Below are 19220 nucleotides of genomic sequence, written 5' to 3' on the forward strand. Positions count from 1 at the left end.
CCACATAACCGGCGTGGACAACGTGCAGGCGGATTTTCTCAGTTGTCAACGACTATACCCCGGAGAGTGGGAACTGTCCGAGGAGGCGATGCAGCTCTTAACTCGCCGGTGGGGAGTGCCCCATCTGGATTTGATGGCAACTCGGCTGAACGCAAAGGCGGTTCATTTCTTTAGTCACAGAAGGGAGCACGGGGAAGAAGGAGTTGATGCCCTGGTTCTTCCGTGGCCCCGCGACGTGCTGCTTTATGTGTTTCCCCCTTGGCCATTGGTGGGCAAAGTCTCGCGAAGAATAGAAGCCCACCAGGGGTTGGTCATCCTTGTGGCTCCGGAATGGCCACGGAGGCCGTGGTTCGCAGACCTGATCAACTTGGCGATAGATGGCCCCTTGCGTCTCTGTCACCTTCCGAATCTTCTTCGACAAGGTCCAGTATTTTTCGATCAGGCGGCTTGCTTTTGTCTAGCGGCTTGGCTTATGAGTGGAGACAGTTGAGGGTTATCCGGATTCGGTCATTTCTACCCTTCTACAAGTACGAAAGACTTCTACTTGCTCGCCTATGTTCGGGTCTGGAAGGTCTTCGATTCATGGTGCAACGGGATGAAGGTGTCCCCACATCGCACCTCGATTGTGCATATTCTCGCATTCTTACAAGAAGATTTGAAGAAAGGTTTGGCGTACAACTCGCTCCAGGCTCAAGTAGCGTCTTTAGGCTGTTTAAGGGGTAAGATTGATGGTACATTGCTTGCAGGCCATCCTGATATGGCACGGTTTTTAAAGGGGGCCAAACATTTACACCCCCTGGTGCGTCCAGTGTGTCCTTCTTGGAGTTTGAATCTGGTTCTCCAGGGGTTGTGCGGTCCTCTCTTTGAACCTTTCAAACTGGCTACATTAAAAGATTTAACGCTCAAGTCGGTCTTCCTCATGGCTATCTGTTCGGCCAGGCGAATATCTGAGATTCAAGTGTTATCCTGCAGGGAACCATTCTTGCGGATTTCGGAATCCGGGGTTTCGCTTTGGAAGGTACCTGCTTTTTTGCCAAAGGTCGTATCGGCGTTTCATGTGAATCAGTCCATGGAGTTGCCAGCTATTCCGGTTTTGGATCAAGATTCTCCTCATGCTCGCGATTTGAGGAGATTGGATGTCCGTTGGGTCTCCTTCGGTATTTAGAAGTGACCAATGATTCTCGATTGTCAGACCATTTTTTTGTCTTGTGGAGTGTTCCTAAGAAAGGACATAAGGCATCCAAGGCTACCATTGCTCGATGGTTAAAGGAAGTTATAGCTTCGGCGTGCATATGTCGCGAGTGCCCAGTGCTTGATGGTCTTAAAGCTCATTCAATCAGATCTCAAGCATCATCTTGGGCAGAAAGCCAGGGTGTTTCGCCACAGGAGATTTGCCGAGCAGCTACTTGGAAATCCTTACACAATTTTGCTAAGCATTACCAGCTGGATTTTCGAGCTCCGGAGGTCGATAGTTTTGGCAGCAGAGTGCTTCAAGTGGGACTATCCAGGTTCCACCCCATTTAGGGCAGCTTGGGTACATCTCAGCAATTTGGTCTGATCCGGGAACGTACAGGGAAAGGAAAATTGGTTCTTACCTGCTAATTTTCGTTCCTGTAGTACCACGGATCAGTCCAGATGCCCGCCCAGGGTGTTATATTCTGGATAGTCTTCTGTTTCTGCAGAGTGTATATCAGACTATGAAGATTAAAAAAAAAAATGGAAACATCCTGTTACAGTTTTGGCTGCAGTGCAAACGCCTCACCACCAGGGGTCCTTCTAGTGCTGGCTCTCCTGACAGGGCCAGTCCATCTCCTCTGTCCACTCTATGTTCTGGGTTTGCCCTTATAACCCTGCCTGACAGTTCCCTCGGTGCTTCGGCATAGAGCTCACCTGGGCTCCCTGCTCTAGCCTGCCTTGCCTTGCGCGGCCTTCGCTTGCCTTGCCTTGCGCGGCCTTCGCTTGCCTTGCCCTGCGCGGCCTTCGGGCCTTTCCTTGTCTTGCCATGCTCTGCCTTCGGGCCTTCTTCCTTGCTTTTCATACCTGGCCTACGGGCCTTCTGTGTGTGTGTGGCCTACGGGCCTTCTGACCTGCCTTGCCCCGCTTACGGTGTGTGGCCTACGGGCCTTCTGTGTGTGTGTGGCCTACGGGCCTTCTGACCTGCCTTGCCCCGCTTACGGTGTGTGGCCTACGGGCCTTCTGTGTATGTGTGGCCTACGGGCCTTCTGACCTGCCTTGCTCTGCTTACGGTGTGTGGCCTGCGGGCCCTCTGTGTGTGTGTGGCCTACGGGCCTTCTGACCTGCCTTGTCCTGCTTACTGTGCCATGACCCAGCCTGAACCTAGACACTGCTATCTGCCGCCTGCCCTGACCCAGCCTGGACCTAGACACTGCTACTTGCCGCCTGCCCTGACCCAGCCTGGACCCAGACCCTGCTACTTGCCGCCTGCCCTGACCCAGCCTGGACCCAGACACTGCTACTTGCCACCTGCCCTGACCCAGCCTGGACCCAGACTCTGTTCTAGCCATTCTTGTCTCTCTCAACCTGGAGCCACCCTTCTGGGTGGTGTTCACGACTCCTGACCGGAGCCCAGTCGTAACACATCCATCTCCGATAGTCCAACTCAGTACTCCTTACATGTACATAGTTTCTAAAGTTATTTGGTCTAGCCATTGGTTGTTAAATTTCTCTTCATTCTGCTTTGACATTGATTATACTGAAGGATTGCAGGTGGCACACCAGGCTAAGAGGAGGGTGCCTTACAGTTTTTTTCTCTGACTCCATCTCCTGGAAGAAAGGCATTACCCAGCAGTCTGGACTGATCCGTGGTACTACAGGAACAAAAATTAACAGGGAAGAACCAATTTTCTTTTCTGTTCTCCCTCCCATAATGGGACATTCTTCTTAATAGGAACCCCTAGCATCAAAGGTCCCCTCCCTGAAACCTATATATCATTTGGGACATCCACTTTCTCCATTTCTCCTCTGCCCTTCTTACTATTTCTTCAGTTTACTGTATCAGCTGCTAATTATCAGTCACCTCATTTCTTCTCTCTTCCTTTTTCTGTCATTTTCCCTTCCCTCTCAATACTGCTTCTCTCTATACATTTCCATTCTCCCTATGAGTACACAATGAATGTAATACGATAACACAGTAAATGTGATTTTTTTTTTAACCTGAAAAAGTACCTTCTAGGTACACCTGGCCAGAACCTACATCACTAAACATTTGTATGTATTTTTATGATTTAAGGTAACCGAAACTTAATGGCACCGGTTAGAATGTACTACAGTACGCTTACTCCAAACTTACTTAAAGCGTTGCGATGGTATATAACTTAGCGACGGTATAGAAATGACTTAAAAAATAAATAAATAAATAAACATCCACAACTTTCCTAGGCTCTGCCACCCTGCACAAATTGCTGACTCTCCCCCATTCCTCTTCCTTTCTCTTCAAGCTTCCTATTACTATGAAGGAAGCATGCACTGGAGAAAGGATGCAGAAGGAGGGGCCATGGAAACGGTGAGCCCAGTTCTGAAACAATATATAACCAAGCATTTCCTACAGCTTGGGAGGCAGTCTGTTTAGGATAGCACAGAGTCCAGAGGTGTCAGGAGTTAACATTTGTTGTTTTACAGGCCCAGTCATTAAAGTCAGGCCAACCCAGGCTATTGGTCCTGACCAGAGTCAGGAGGGATTTCCTCTTCTAGTACACAACCTGTCTGGTTGAGTTCCCTCTGGGTTTAAGTTTAGTGATTTTTTAGATTTTTATTAGGAGCCTCACTGGACACCTGGGCCTGTCTTGTATGTAGGGATTGGGAAACCCTTTGGGTGAACCGCCCAGGGATAGGGAAGATACACCCCTGAAATGGTGGTGACCTGCTGTGAGGAAGGTCTCTGCTGTTAGTTTCTGTTTCTTTTTTGGGAAGAACACTTTTGTTAGAAGATCCAGGAGGAAGGCTTTTGGCTGCCCTTTCCTTCTTGCTAGAAGCAAGAGAACTGCTTGTTTCAAAGAGGGTCCCTTATATCAAGGATCCAGAGAGAGTACTAAAGAGACTGTGTATGATCAAGGAGGTCCTGAAGATCTGTTAACCATGAGTAAAGGAAAAAACCATCACTGGGGACACCCATCCAATGTTCACCACCCTGGGGAGAGAAAGAGGGTTTACTCTCTGTGCTACAGACTTTGCTATTTTTATTAGCTTGGAAGGGGTTTTGACCATAAGGACCCTGCCCATCTGGGAGCTCCACTTTACCTTAATCCAAGAAGAATGCCTGCCTTTCTTGTCCTGATAAAAGTGAGTCTTGCCAGATAGAAAGAAGAGGCTGTAAAGGAAATGAAGATAGATTTCTGTGGTGCTGTAGTTTGAGGTTTGTGGCATTCACCATCAGTGTTTAACAGCAAAGCCTTTTGTTTTGAACACTAACAAAGTGGCTCCAGAGTATTTCTCCATTTACTGCACTCACAACAGAGACCAGCATTCTCCCCAGGAGAAACACAAGGGAATGTGTAAGAAAACCACCCCGACACATCAGGATTTGAAAGGACTCCTTTCTTCCCCCTGTCCAGCGAATCCACACCTTGGGAAGTAAAGGAGCTACAAGAACTAGTCAGGGTTCCTGCCCTGAAGAGTATAAATAACTTTATGGCCTCACCTGTGATAGACTGGCACACCGGGGTGAGGTTACATCAGCAAAGCTGCTTGTAGTAAATAATTAGATGAAAGCAAGAAATGGGGTAGAAAGTCTGTGGTGTTTTGGCACGCCATCAATAGCTAAAGAAGAACAACTGTATCTCAAGAGCATCAAACAGCTCTGTAGGCTGTACATTTAGAGAATAATTTTCAGAGAGCCCACATACAGCTAAAGTGTTTGGGCTTTGTTTACCTGCAGACTATAGCTTGAACTTTCAAAGCAGATTTAAGTGCAATAATTCTGCTTTTGAAAATGTGTGAGTTGTCTCCAACCACAGATAGATTTACACACAGAAAGTTTCACCCTGCTTGACTGCAGATGTAACTTTCTGCATGTAGATTTACTTGTATAATCCCTGATTGAAGGACTGCTGCTCCTAAGGGTACACGAGTAATTTATATCTTCTGGTGCTGCTCCGGCTAACCATTCCATCCACTGATTCTTAATCCCGGGGGGACTCTCTTTATGGGGAGAAGCTCTTGCTTATGGCCCAGATGATGAGAAAAGGTTGCCAGTGAGTGTGCTGTACTTTAGGTGCTTCTATAAGGTGAGGCTGGAATAACTCAGATGGGACCATGTATGGGTGTTAAAATAAAGTTTATTGATTGGTAAAGTTAAATAAAATCCATTTGTCCAAAATTGATGAGTATACATCTGAATGGTGTTACAAAATAGTTTTGGGTAGGTAGGTTTTCTTGTCACAGATCTTTGGGTAGAGCCCATGGTGATCTTAAATGCACATAACTCTCCCAACAGCATGTGTGGGAATCCTAGTGGAGGTATCCCTTGATTTACTGCAAAACTCATACCTTTAGACATCTTCTCCTGGACACCCAGCTTGTCCTGGTCCCTCGGTTGGAAATCCAGATAGAATTGCCTTATTCTTGCTCTTTCTTGCTTTACTTTAGTTGTTCTTTTATCCTTTATTTTCTGATTTTTCAGGGAACTTCTCTTAAGGAAAAGTCAGTGGAATCAGGCTATTACCTCTGCACTGAAATCCCAATGGGGAGGGGGGAGCCATAAACCTCCCCACTAAACTCAAGTCCAAAAATACTTTAAAGCTTAACTGGATGCTATCACAGGTGCTTGCCACATTCAGGTTGTGAATGGGACCCCTGGTCTTCAGCCCCTGTCCTCTGAGTACAGCTAACGAGGATGACTTTCCCCAGACAGGGTGAAATATAGTCCCTTCTAAAACAGGATTCCTCTAGCCTTCACTGTCTCTTGCAGCAGGATCCATCACTGGTACTTGCCTACCTAGGGTTTAGAGTAGGCTCACTGGTCCTCTGGTGAGATCCATTTTGGCCCTAAAAGGGTATCAGGCATAGACAATCTACCTCTCTGTAACTTATAGTGAGAAGGACCCTCTGGCAGAGAGTGCGCGATATGGTATCTTTTCTAAAAGAAAACTCCTTAGGGCAAGTGTGGGAGGTCCTACCAGAGTGTGGAAAAAATACATCCTTACTCTCTGACTGCTTCCTCAATCTGAACCCATGGTGTCATAAAATGGCTGTAGTAGTGAAGCATCCAATCCACAGCCTCCAGATGGGAGGGACTGATGGCTTCTTACAAAATATGTTCTAATGCAGGGACAGTGACATCTGGTGGCCAAAGTCAGTAGGGGTTCCACACGTGCATACTTGTTAAAATTGCAAGTATGGGCATAAATGCTTTCCCCGCTCCAATGCTATACCTGGAATGCCTGCTGCAAGTGTGGGTGAATACACAAATACTTTTACATACACAAACCTCTGGTTAATTTTCAGTGTGCCACTTAGGTACATAAAACCAGCTCTTATTTGCATGCATTGCTTTGAATACTGGCAGAGTTAACTGACTAAACAATATTATTTTTTTCTGAATTTCTTGAATTGAAATGTTTGCTTTCATATTGGTTCCTGGAAATGTTAGATTATGTAGAGACTTTAAATATTATTTTACTAGGCTGCGGAATTCTTTTTTTTTTCTTCAAAGAAGTTATTTATTTTATTTATTTAACAGTTTTTATATACCGATGGTAGTTGAGAACATCTCATTGGTTAACAAGAAACAAAAAGCAGCAAAAGGCTTTTTGCTGCTTTTTGGCATGTTTGGCATCTTTCAAGTACATTCTTCAGTTGTCTCTTGGATGCTGTTACGACATTCAGAGAAATCTTATTGTTTTCCTATTACATATTAATGTAAAAAAAATAAAAGTGGAAAGAAGTGTCCAGAAGAAACATTCTGTAAGTATTGGTTTATCCATAGTTGTAAGGGCCTACAACTTTCTGGACCCTTGCCTGTGCTTTATTCTATGGCTTCTCTATTCAGTTTAGCTCTGTTCATTTCCGCTGTACAATATATTTTATCCAATGAATCCTTGAAAAGTGTCTGATATTTATTTTTCAGAATTCAGGATATGTTATGTGACTATCAGATATTTGAGAACAGCATCCCTGCCATGCTGAAACCATTGATCAAACCATTCATTGGAGAAATTGAGGATGCCCTTATTCCAGGACTAACACAGCTGTCATGGACTTCTTTAAACATTGAGACATGTAAGACCCTTCCATTATCTCTTTAATGGAAAATAGAAAGACCATGAAAAACTGGTCCCCAAATCATGATTTGTATGTACAAATTTGTGACAGTTGGATTCTCCTTATATCTATTGCATTGATGATAAACTATATTGCAGATGCCCAAAGAAGTGCTCATAGCCACCACTACCCTCATTTGAGGCCAACTTCCAAATGATAATAAATGAAGTCTGCTGATATTTCATCTTGCCAACTTGGCAGTTCTTAATGATTAAATCTTTGAGAAATATACTGGTTTTGTACATCTAAAGCTTTCCAGTTTAAACTTCTTAGCAAACCATAATTGGCACATTTATTTATTTATTTATTTAATATGCCACCAATCTGTGGACAATCTAGACAGTTTACAATTAGTCATAAATAGATAAAAGGAATACAAACAATACATCATAAAAAACAGGGTTAAAAATTATTCAAAATATAAACAGTGCATTACTTTGTAAATAATAAAATAAAAATAAAAAATAAAAAAAACTTAAAACAACCTGGCAATTAAAATAAAATAAATAAAATTAGAGTAAAAACAAGGGTAAAACAAATATCAAATGAAACCAGGTGTTACAACTTTAAGCAAGGAAACAGCTTAGTGGAGGATCCAACAAACATAATAATCATTTCTCTGCCACTAGTTCATAAGCATTTTTGAATAGTAACGTTTTCAGCTTTTTTTTAAAAGTGTTTCATGTCCTTTTGTAATTTAAGTTCCTTGGGTAACGAGTTCCATAATTTGGGGCATAGAACTGTGAGCTATTTTGTTTTGAATATGACTAACATAGCTACACAGAGTTTTGTGTTTTTCTTACATTCTCTTCTGTTTTACCCAGTCATTGAGGATGTTTATAGAATTCTAAGAGAAATGCAGCAGAGAGTAAAGGTGGCCACGGATACGCTGGAATGTCGGATTGAAAGAACACTTCAGGACATGTCGGGCATGATGCTGGTAGCCCTGCCAGAAGACGAACCCATTGATATATCAGCTTTTCTGGAGGAGCAGAGAAAGTGATTGCATCTGCTGCTGAAAATTTATCTCTGTACGTTACTATCACCCCCTAGTTAAAAATTCTGCAATTTCAATAACGCTATTAGTTTTTAAAACTACAACAAATTGCTTAATTGAACAATTTCTTTGTTTTCAGCATTGGTGGGATGGGGGTGAGGATGGATGGTCTTCATTGAATGATAGTACTAAATGGTTTGAAACTTTGGCAGAAAAATTCTCTACCATCATAGGCCAGGATTCATCATTCCTTGCGGAATGATGAATCCCGCGAAGAAGGGGCAGAGGGGCAGGGGGGGGGGGGGGCGGGCCTGTGAAAGGCTGCTGCTGTCGCACCACGGCAGTGCAATTCTCTGGCTGTGGTGGGGCCGGCTTGCAGCTTTTCGCAGTGAATAGCGTCACCATAAAAAGTGTAGCTATTCGCCGCGCTACTGCTTGCAATAATGTTCTTCACATTATCACCAGCAGCGGTTCCGCAGCCGACTCCTTCCCCTCCCCACCCCGACTCCTGCCATACCCCTAATTTGCATTATATGGCATGCGAAAAGGCCCTTTTTTGTGCAATATGGCCTTATTGCGTGAGATAAGGCCCTAACACACGCAATAATGCTTTGAAAAATAACCCCCATAGTTTGTTGATGTATTTGTTAACTCACCGTAAAGAGTAAACCTTCACATCACATTCACATCACATCAGATTGAAGTGCAGTATTGCTTAAAAAAAATTATTATTGTGTGACTCAGTGCTTTCTTTTTTTTAGGAGTTGAAATTGTTAGATAGTACAGGATGTGCACCATTCAGTGATGCCAACACCTGAAAATATCATCTTAAAATTATTTTACATTTAAAAACATAAGATTTGCGATACTGGGTCAGACCAAAGGTCCTTCAAGCTCAGTATCCTATTTCCAGCAGTGGCCAATCCAAGTCACAAGTACCTGGCAGATCCCAAAAGGTTGATAGATTCTAAGCTGCTTATCCCAGGGCTAAGCAATGGATTTTCCCAAGTGCATCTTAATGGTTTATGTACTTTTTTCCTCAGGATCTTGTCTAAACCTTTTTTAAACCCAGCTACACTAACAGCTTTCAGCACATCTTCCAGCAATTAATTCCAGAGTTTAATTATGCATTGAGTAAAAAATATTTTATCCTATTTGTCTTAAATTTATCACCTAGTAACTTCATTGAATGTCCCCTAGTCTTTGCACTTTTTGAAAGAATAAACAGCCATTTCACGTTTACCCATTCCATTCTGTATCATATCTCCCCTCAGACATCTCTTCTCCAAACTGAAGAACCCTAACCTCTTTAGACTTTCCTTATAGGGGAATTGCTCCTCCCCTTTATCATTTTGGTCATCCTTCTCTGTACCTTTTCTAATTTTGCTTCAATGTTTTGGAGATGTAGTGACCAAAACAGTACACAAAACTCAAGGTGTGGTCGCATCATGGAGCAAAACAGAGGTATTACGATATTCTTTGTTTCATTCTCTATTCCTTTCCTAATAATACCTAGCATTCTATTTGCTTTCTTGGCCATGTCTGCACACTGAGCAAGGATTTCAGTATATCCACAATGATACCTAGATCCTTTTCCTGGGTAGTGACTCCCAAAATGGAACCTGGAACCTTGTAGCTATAATTTGGGTTGCTTTTCCCTACATGCATCACTTTGCACTTGTCCACATTAAATGTCATCTGCCCTTTGGATGCCCAGTCTCCCAGTCTTTGCAAAGATGTCTCACAATCTTCTTGTGATTTAACAACTTTATTCTCAGTAAATCTGATCACCTCACTCGTTGTTCCCGTATCTAGGTTATTTATGAATCTGTTAAAAATCAGTGGTTCTAGTCAGATCCCTGGGATATGCCACTATTAACTTTTCACCATTGAGAAAATTGACCATTTAACTCTAGTTTCTGTTTTCTTTCTTTTAACCAGTTCTCAATCCACAACATAACATTGCCTCCTATCCCATAACTTTTTAATTTCCTTAAGAGTCATGAGGTACTTTGTCGAACGCTTTCTGAAAATTCAGATACACTATATCAACTGGTTCACCTTTATCTACATGTTTATTCATGTCTTCAATAAAATGTAGCAAATTGGAGAGGCAAGACTTCCCTTGACTAAATCCATGTTGACTTTGTCCCATTAAACTGTCTATCAATTTGTTCAGTAATTTTGTCCTTTAGAATACTTTCAATCATTTTTTCTTGGCAATGGAAACTACAGACTCACCAGTCTGTAGTTTCCAGATCACCCCAGGAACTGTTTTTTAACCCTGTTAAAAACCGGCGCTATATTGCCACTCTCTGGTCTTCAGGTACTGTAGCTGATTTTAATAATAGTTTACAGATTACCATCAGTAGGTCTGTAATTTCATTTTTTCAGTTCTTTCTATACTCTGGGATGATTACCACCTGATGATTTGCTACTCTTTAATTTGTCGTTTTGCCCTAGTATATCTTTCAGGTTCATTGAGATTTGTTTCATTTTCTCTGAAACATGACCCTTAAATATCACTTCTGGTATGGGTATCTGCCTTACATCTTCATTGGTAAAGACCGAAGCAAAGTATTTATTCAATTTTTCCACTGTGGCCTTGTCTTCCCTTAATGCCTCTTTTACCTTTCGATCATCAAATGATCCAACTGACTCCCTCGTAGGTTTTTTGCTTCAAATGAACCTGGAAAAGGTTTTATTATGAGTTTTTGCTTCCTCAGCAAGCTTCTTTTCAAATTCTGTCTTTACCTTCCTCATCAAAGCTTTGCATCTAATTTACTAGTACTTATGCTGTTTACTATGTAGTTAATAAAAGTATAAGCGCCAGCGCCAATTCAACCGGGAACCAGCGGGACACTAATCCCTCCCCTTGACATCATCAGTGGGAATGGGTGCATAGGCACTTCGGTCATGCCAGAGGTGCAACATGCTGAAGGGGCACACACAAGGAGCAGGCCACTTTGTGCACCCCCTCATGTTGATCCTGGACATTATATTAATGATGGCAGAAAAAGACCAAATGGCCCATCTAGTCTGCCCAGCAAGCTTTCACACTTATTTTTCTCATACATAAGAACATGCCATACTGGGTCAGACCAAAGGTCCATCAAGCCCAGCATCCTGTTTCCAACAGTGGCCAATCCAAAGTGGCCAATCTATTACTCTGAATGCTGAGGTCAGGGCCTTTATTGGTAACTTTTTGGTTCTAATTTCATTCCACCCACCCCTGCCATTGATGTAGAGAGCAGTGCTGAAGCTGTATCAAAGTGAAGTATCAAGCCTAATTGGTTAGGGGTAGTAACTGCTGCAATAAGCAAGCTACTCCCATGCTTGTTTACCCCAGCCTATGCAATTTAGTCCTTGTTGGTTGTTGTCTGAATATAAATCCTCTTTTCTTCATTCCCCCTGCCGTTGAAGCAGTGAGCTGCGCTGTATATGTATGCAAAGTGAAGTATCAGGCTTAATTGGTTCGGGGTAGTAACCGCCGTAACAATCAAGCTACTCCCACACTTATTTGTTTACCCAGACTATGCAATTCAGTCCTTGTTGGTAGTTGTGTGAATGTAAATCCTCTCATCTTCATTCCCTCCTGTTATTGAAGCAGAGAACTATGCTGGATATGCATTGAAAGTGAAGTATCAGGCTTATTTGGTTTGGGGTAGTAACAACCACAACAAGCAAGGTACTCCCATGCTTATTCGTGAATGCAAATCCTTTTTCCCACATTTCCTCTTGCTGTTGAAGCATAGAGCAATGTTGGAGTCGCTTTAACTGTATGTTTATTGAATAAGGGCATTAATCTCCAGGTAGTAGCCATCATTCCTGCAAGCCACCCCCATGCCTCTTCTCTTCATCACATCCTCTAGATTTTATGGATCCACAGTGTTTATCCCACGCCCCTTTGAAATCCTTTACAGTTTTGGTCTTCACCACTTCCTCCGGAAGGACGTTCCAGGCATCCACCACCATTTCCATGAAGAAATACTTCCTGACATTGGTTCTGAGTCTTCCTCCCTGGAGATTTAAATCATGACCCCTGGTTCTGCTGATTTTTTTTCCAACAGAAAAGGTTTGTCGTTGACTTTGGATCATTAAAACCTTTCAAGTATCTGAAAGTCTGTATCATATCACCCCTGCTCCTCCTTTCCTCCAGGGTTTATATATTTAGATTCTTCAATCTCTCCTCATAAGTCATTTGATGAAGACCATCGACCTTTTTGGTTGCCCTTCTCTGGACCGCCTCCATCCTGTCTCTGTCCCTTCAGAGATACGGTCTCCAGAACTGCGCACAGTACTCTAGGTGACGCCTCACCAAGGACCTGTACAAGGGGATAATCACTTCCCTTTTCTTACTCGATTTTCCTCTCTCTATGCAGCCCAGCATTCTTCTGGCTTTAGCTATCGCCTTGTCACATTGTTTCGCCGTCTTCAGATCGTGAGACACTATCACCCAAGGTCTCTCTCCTGCTCCGTGCACATCAGCCCTTCACCCCCCATTGAATACATTTCTTTTGGATTTCCACACCCCATATACATAACTCTGCACTTCTTGGCATTGAATCTCAGCTGCCATATCTTCGACCAGTCTTCTAGCTTCCTTAAATCCCTTCTCATTCTCTCCACTCCTTCCGGCGTGTCCACTCAGTTGCAGATCTTAGTATCATCTGCAAATAGACAAACCTTACTTTCTATCCCGTCCGCGATGTCGCTCACAAAGATATTGAACAGGACCGGTCCCAACACCGACCCTTGCGGCACTCCGCTCATCACCACTCTCTTCCAAGTAAGTTCCATTTACCATCACACATTGTCTTCTGTCCTTCAACCAGTTTGCTATCCAGGCCACCACCTTGGATTGAGAAGGTATCCTTTGTGCACAATCGTGGCCTGCTTGTAAAATTTCAATATGTCTGATTCCTTACCTAACAATATCACAAATAAAAATAGTGTCACTCTTTATCAGTATTCTCGTAATGGTAGTAGCAGAAGTAGAATCTTAAGGAGGAAACTAACATACCATAATTAATTATCAGCGCAAAATATCAGCACAAAGTTGCCAATGACCATCATATTTGGGCAAAATGTGTTAAACGGATACACATTGTTCAGTGTGCTATACACATCCAATTGTTGCCACAATGTTTAATCATTGGTCATTTTTAAATTTTAAAGTGATGCAATATTAAAGTACTTGTGAGTAATAGTAAAGTATTTTCCATGTGATAAAGTATTTTCCACAAATTTCTTCCACAATATTATTAATAATGATATCTTGACTTAGCTTGTATAGTGTTGTAAGCCTAACAAACTGATGTCAAGTTTAGACTGCAAAAAAACGCTAAGTAAAGATATCCTTATTAATAATATTGTGGAAGAAATTTGTGGAAAATACTTTATCACGGGGAAAATACTTTACTATTACTCACAAGTACTTTAATATTGCATCACTTTAAAATTTAAAAATGACCGATGATTAAACATTGTGGCAACAATTGGATGTGCATAGCACACTGAACAATGTGTATCCATTTAACACATTTTGCCCAAATATGATGGTCATTGGCAACTTTGTGCTGATATTTTGCGCTGATAATTAATTATGGTATGTTAGTTTCCTCCTTATGATTCTTTACCTAATCAAATTGATGTAGTCATGAATCAGGGAAAGTATGCTAACGGTTCATATATCTTTAACCTAAGGAGGCCAAGTGACATCATGCATATTCCAGTTATCAAAATTTCTTTACTAACTTCCTGTTTTCTTTTAACTGTATTATTGATGCACAATCCGTAGCTATAAAGCTTCCAGTTATTACAGACTTACTAGATGAATATGCTCCCACATTGTGTTGTATTACTGAAACATGGCTTAAGGGATCAGATTCGGTTTTAATTAATCAACTTTCTCAACAACTTTATACGGTTTATTTGAATCCCCGAAAAGACTGGAAAGGTGGTGGCAAAAAACTTTAAACCTGATGCAAATTCAATTTTCTATTACACCATCTTTTGAAGTAGCTTTATTTAAATCAAAACACTTACAGGTTTGTGTAGGATACTGTTCTCCAGGCTTACTGTAACATAATAGTTTTCCCTTGATTGAGCTATTAGCCAATACTTTTTCTAATGATGTACCGGGTATTATTCTTGTTGATTTCAATTTTCATGTAAATATTTGCCCAAGGTCTCTGGCATGTAAAATATTTCTTGACACACTTTCAGCCCCAGGATGGTCACAAATCATACAGGATCCCACACATAAAGCAGGGTGTACCCTAGATTTGATTTTTGTAAATAACGATGTTATCAGCCAGCCTGCACCAGTTATAAAGCCAATACCTTGGTCTGATCATAAATTAATTTATGCTGCAATCCCATATACTAATAAATCCTTTTCTAATAAAATAAATCTACATTCTTTTTCCTATCGCAAGCCTTTTTTAATAGAAGACCTGGTAGATAAATTGCCACAAGCCTTGTACAAGATGGAATATGATTCCATCGATATTGCAGTCTCTTCTTGGTTTAATGTTACCACAAATATAGCTTATGATATTAACCCAGCTATAATAAAAACATTGAAGGATAATAGACCCAATACTCCCTGGTACACACAAGAAATAAGGGAACTCAAAAGAAAATTAAGGCAGAAAGAAAGATCATGGAGAAAGAATCCTTCAGATAATAATGTAGGAATTTATAGAGCTTTGTTGCGCAAATATAGAAAATTGATAGATAATACGAAACACAAATGTTATTAAAAAAAATTCACGATTTGAAGTTTAATCCCAAGGCACTTATTACTATGGTTAAAAAAGCTAACATGTTCTAAGTCTGAAGAGGAAATGCTGGATAACTCTAATGATACAGGTAATAAGTTAGCATTTTTTCAAAGCTAAAATTCAAAAGTTATATAATTCTTTCTCTACAAATATGAATTAAACTATAGTCATGCAATTACTGGAAGTATCTCCCTGGAGAAAGTTTGATAATCCATCGTCTTTAGAAATTGAATCTATCTTAAAGAAAATTAATCCAGCTGCTTAGACTCTACTTCAGTAAAAGCCCTGAAATCTCTTAGTAATTTAGTTACTCCATGTATCTCAAAAATAGTTAATCTTTCACTTGATGAAGGGATTTACCTGCAATTTTGAAATGTGCAGCTATTAGACCAACATTTAAAGAATTAAAATGGTGATCTGAAAATCCTCGGAACTTATAGACCTATTTCAAATCTGCCCTTATTAGCAAAGAAAATCTTATTCTCTTCCCAGAAAAAATGTCAGCACTGAGACCTTGCTTTTATCTTTGATAGACATTGTCCTGAGAGGCTTTGACTCTGGACAATCTTACTAATATTGCTAGATTTGTCTGTGGCCTTTGACGTGGTTGATCATGTCACCCTACTCGATAGGTTAGCTGAAATTGGGTTTGGAGGTAAAATTCTAAAGTGGTTTACCTCTTACTTAAAAGATCAAACCTATCAGCTTAGAATTGGCGATTCAATCTCAGACAAAATAAATATGGAATTGGGCATTCCACAGGGATCAGCCTTATCAGCTACCCTTTTTAATATATACATGTTGCTTTTGTGTAAATTACTAGCTGGGCTAGGCATCAACTATTACATGTATGCAGACAACGTACAGTCAGTTGCGTACCAAGGATCTCCGGCACCAGGGGGCCAATACATTTGTGTGCATCTCCAGCGCCCCCAAAATCCTTCTTGTACTAATGCTTAAAGCCACAGAAAATTAGTAGCATCTCTAGAGAGAAGAATTTGGGGCAGGGGGAAGCCAAAATGACATTTCCTCATCACACTGACCTCCATAACATGGTCCCTGCTTTCATTCAACTAATTCTGTATAGCTATGAGAGTGAATTATGGAATGTATACAGGAACGAAAACAATGTCAATATAAATCTGCACCTCCAGTTCTGTAACACTCTGTGCATCATCAGAAATTCACCCAGCAATGGAGCTTGGATGTTTCACTTACAGCTCATCATACAAAAAGATATTTTCAAATTCTGGTGTCATCTCACATCAGTAATAGCAGCCACAAACACCATTCCACTGCCAGACAGGTGGTGAACTAACACAAAATCCCACAAAAAAAGATATTGCCAAATTCCAATACAGCAAACCTACCTATCATAACATAACATAGTAACACCAAGGACTCAAACAACAATAACCCTAATCTGTGAAAAAGCTTAGGTGAATATTACACTGGGTCCCAGAATACCCAATACAACCCTACTGAGGGTAACAAAACAAACTTGATTGCTTAGATTAGAATATAAGAACATGCCATACTGGGTCAGACTATAGGGTCCATCAAGCCCAGCATCCTGTTTCCAACAGTGGCCAATCCAGGCCATAAGAACCTGGCAAGTACCCCAAAACTAAGGTCTATCCCATGTTACTGTTGCTAGTAATAGCAGTGACTATTTCCTAAGTCAACTTAATTATAGCAGGTAATGGACTTCTCCTCCAAGCACTTATCCAATCCTTTTTTTAAAACCAGCTACACTAACTGCACTAACCACATCCCCTGGCAACAAATTCCAGAGTTTAATGTGAAGTTGAGTGAAAAAGAATTTCTTTGATTAGTTTTAAATGTGCCACATGCTAACTTCATGGAGTGCCCCCTAGACCTTCTATTATCTGAAAGAGTAAATAAACCAATTCACATCTACCCGTTCTAGACCTCTCATTTTAAAATCTCTTTCATATCCCCCCTCAGCTGTCTCTTATCCATGCTGGAACAGTCCTAACCTCTTTAGTCTTTCCTCATAGGGGAGATGTTTTCCATCCTGTTTTATCATTTTGGTCGCCCTTCTCTGTACCTTCTCCATTGCAACTATATCTTTTTTTAGTTTCGGCGACCAGAATTGTACACAGTATTCAAGGTGTGGTTTTACCATGGAGCGATACAGAGGGCATTATGACATTTTCCGTTTTTATTCACCATTCCCTTCTAATAATGCCCAACATTCTGTTTGCTTTTTTGGACTGCCGCAGCACACTGAACCGACGATTTCAATTGTGTTACTCCACTATAACGCCTAGATCTCTTTCTTGGGTGGTAGCTCCTAATATGGAATCTAACATTGTGTAACTATAGCATGGGTTATTTTTCCCTCTATGCATCACTTTGCACTTATCCACATTAAATTTCATCTGCCATTTGGATGCCCAATTTTCCAGTCTCACAAGGTCTTCCTGCAATTTATCACAATCTGCTTGTGATTTAACTACCCATTCATGCTTACACACAGACACACCCTCAGGCAGGCACCCATGCGTTCACACACACATACACCCCCAGGCAGACTCCCATTCATACACATGCACACATTGAATTTTTATCCCTACACAAACACTACATGCTAGCAGAATCTCTCGTCATGGTCACACGCACAGAGAAGAGACAGACCCTCACCAAATACAGAATAAAGGATCACAAATTAGAAGCATCAATATGCAGACAAAAATTGAAATGGAATCCCCAAGAAGCCAGATACTGTGTGTAACAATGGAAAAACAGAACCACCATGCCTCCTAAAACAAATAAAATCAAGAAACATAAAAGCCTCAATTATTTTATTTATTTATTCTGCTTTTTGCACTTTTTTTTCCCAGCACTTCAAAGCAGATTACATTCAGGTTTCCATCCACAGAGGGCTTACAATCTAAGGGGGGGTCATTTTCCAACCGCTTACGCGATAAGCGGCTATCACACACAAAATGTCCCTTTTCGCGTGCGATAACTTGCCGGGGGCGGAGTTGGGGCGGCGAGGGGAGGAGTCAGGGCAGCGAGGAGGCAGACGCTGCGATGTCTTCGCTGGCGGCGATATGGTAAGACACGTTAGCATCGCCAGTAGCACGCCGTATAACGTCACTTTTTATGGTATTGCTATTCGGTGCGAAAGCCGACAGCCGGCGCACCGCAGTGGTGCGAAGGTTGCCGGCTTTCGCAGGCCCGCCCCCTGTTTTCGTTGGATTCACCATTCTGCTGTAGAATGGTGAATCCAGGCCTAAGTTTGTACCTGAGGCAATGGAGGGTGAATCCAGGCCTAAGTTTGTTCCTGAGGCAATGGAGGGTAAAATGACTTGCCCAAGATCACAAGGAGCTCCTGTGGGTCTTGAACGCTGGTTTCCTGGTTTGTAGTTCGCTGCTCTAACCACTAGGCTACTCCTCCACTCATTATAATATTAAAACCATACTAGCAAAAGAATATTTTAAAACTACTGATAAATAGAAAATTTCTATTAATTTAAATCATATACATTTTTTTTTAAATTTCCCAAGCACCAATAAAATATTTCAAAACAGCACATATATCAAATAACACCCAATAATTAAAACTAATAAGGATTTAAAAAAGCCCCTGCTGTCCATAACTCTTGATTTCCATTCACACTGAGATTGTTGAGGATTTGGAAGTTAGGGGAGCGCACAAGCTTTATCCTCTCTCTCTCTCACATGCTCACATATCCATTCTCTCTTACACATACACTGTCACATACACACACATACATACTCTTATACACACCCACAACCTCTCTCTCTCTCACACAGAAACTGACACACTCTCAGGCTCTAAGACCCCCTCCCCCCAACAAACTCTTACTCCCCTGGATTCTCTCATACACATGCTCTCATTCTCACTGGCTCCCTCACATACACACAAACACAGATACCCAGGCAATCTCCCAGTCATTCTCTCTCTCACACACACACACACACACACACACACACACACAGAGACCCCAGGCAGGCTCACACACAAAGAGACACACACACGCACACACACAAACGCATACTGTCCCCCAGGCAGACTCCCATTCATTCTCACACTGCTCTTTCCCCACTCCCAGGCAGGCACCAATTCATTCTCACACACACATACACACAGACACACCTGCAGG

General features: G+C 41.6%; 1 protein-coding gene across 1 annotated transcript in view; it reads left to right on the forward strand.

Moving 5' to 3' along the window:
- LOC115083294 (dynein heavy chain 5, axonemal-like) overlaps positions 1-19220 on the forward strand; it is a 1259434-nt gene that overhangs the window by 206441 nt on the left and 1033773 nt on the right. Inside the window, exons 17-18 of the mRNA XM_029587102.1 lie at positions 7085-7236; positions 8103-8277. Of these exons, the coding sequence (XP_029442962.1) occupies positions 7085-7236; positions 8103-8277 (327 nt within the window). The remainder of the gene's footprint in view (positions 1-7084; positions 7237-8102; positions 8278-19220) is intronic.

The sequence above is a fragment of the Rhinatrema bivittatum genome, chromosome 2, assembly GCF_901001135.1.
Source record: "Rhinatrema bivittatum chromosome 2, aRhiBiv1.1, whole genome shotgun sequence".
Taxonomy (NCBI): domain Eukaryota; kingdom Metazoa; phylum Chordata; class Amphibia; order Gymnophiona; family Rhinatrematidae; genus Rhinatrema; species Rhinatrema bivittatum.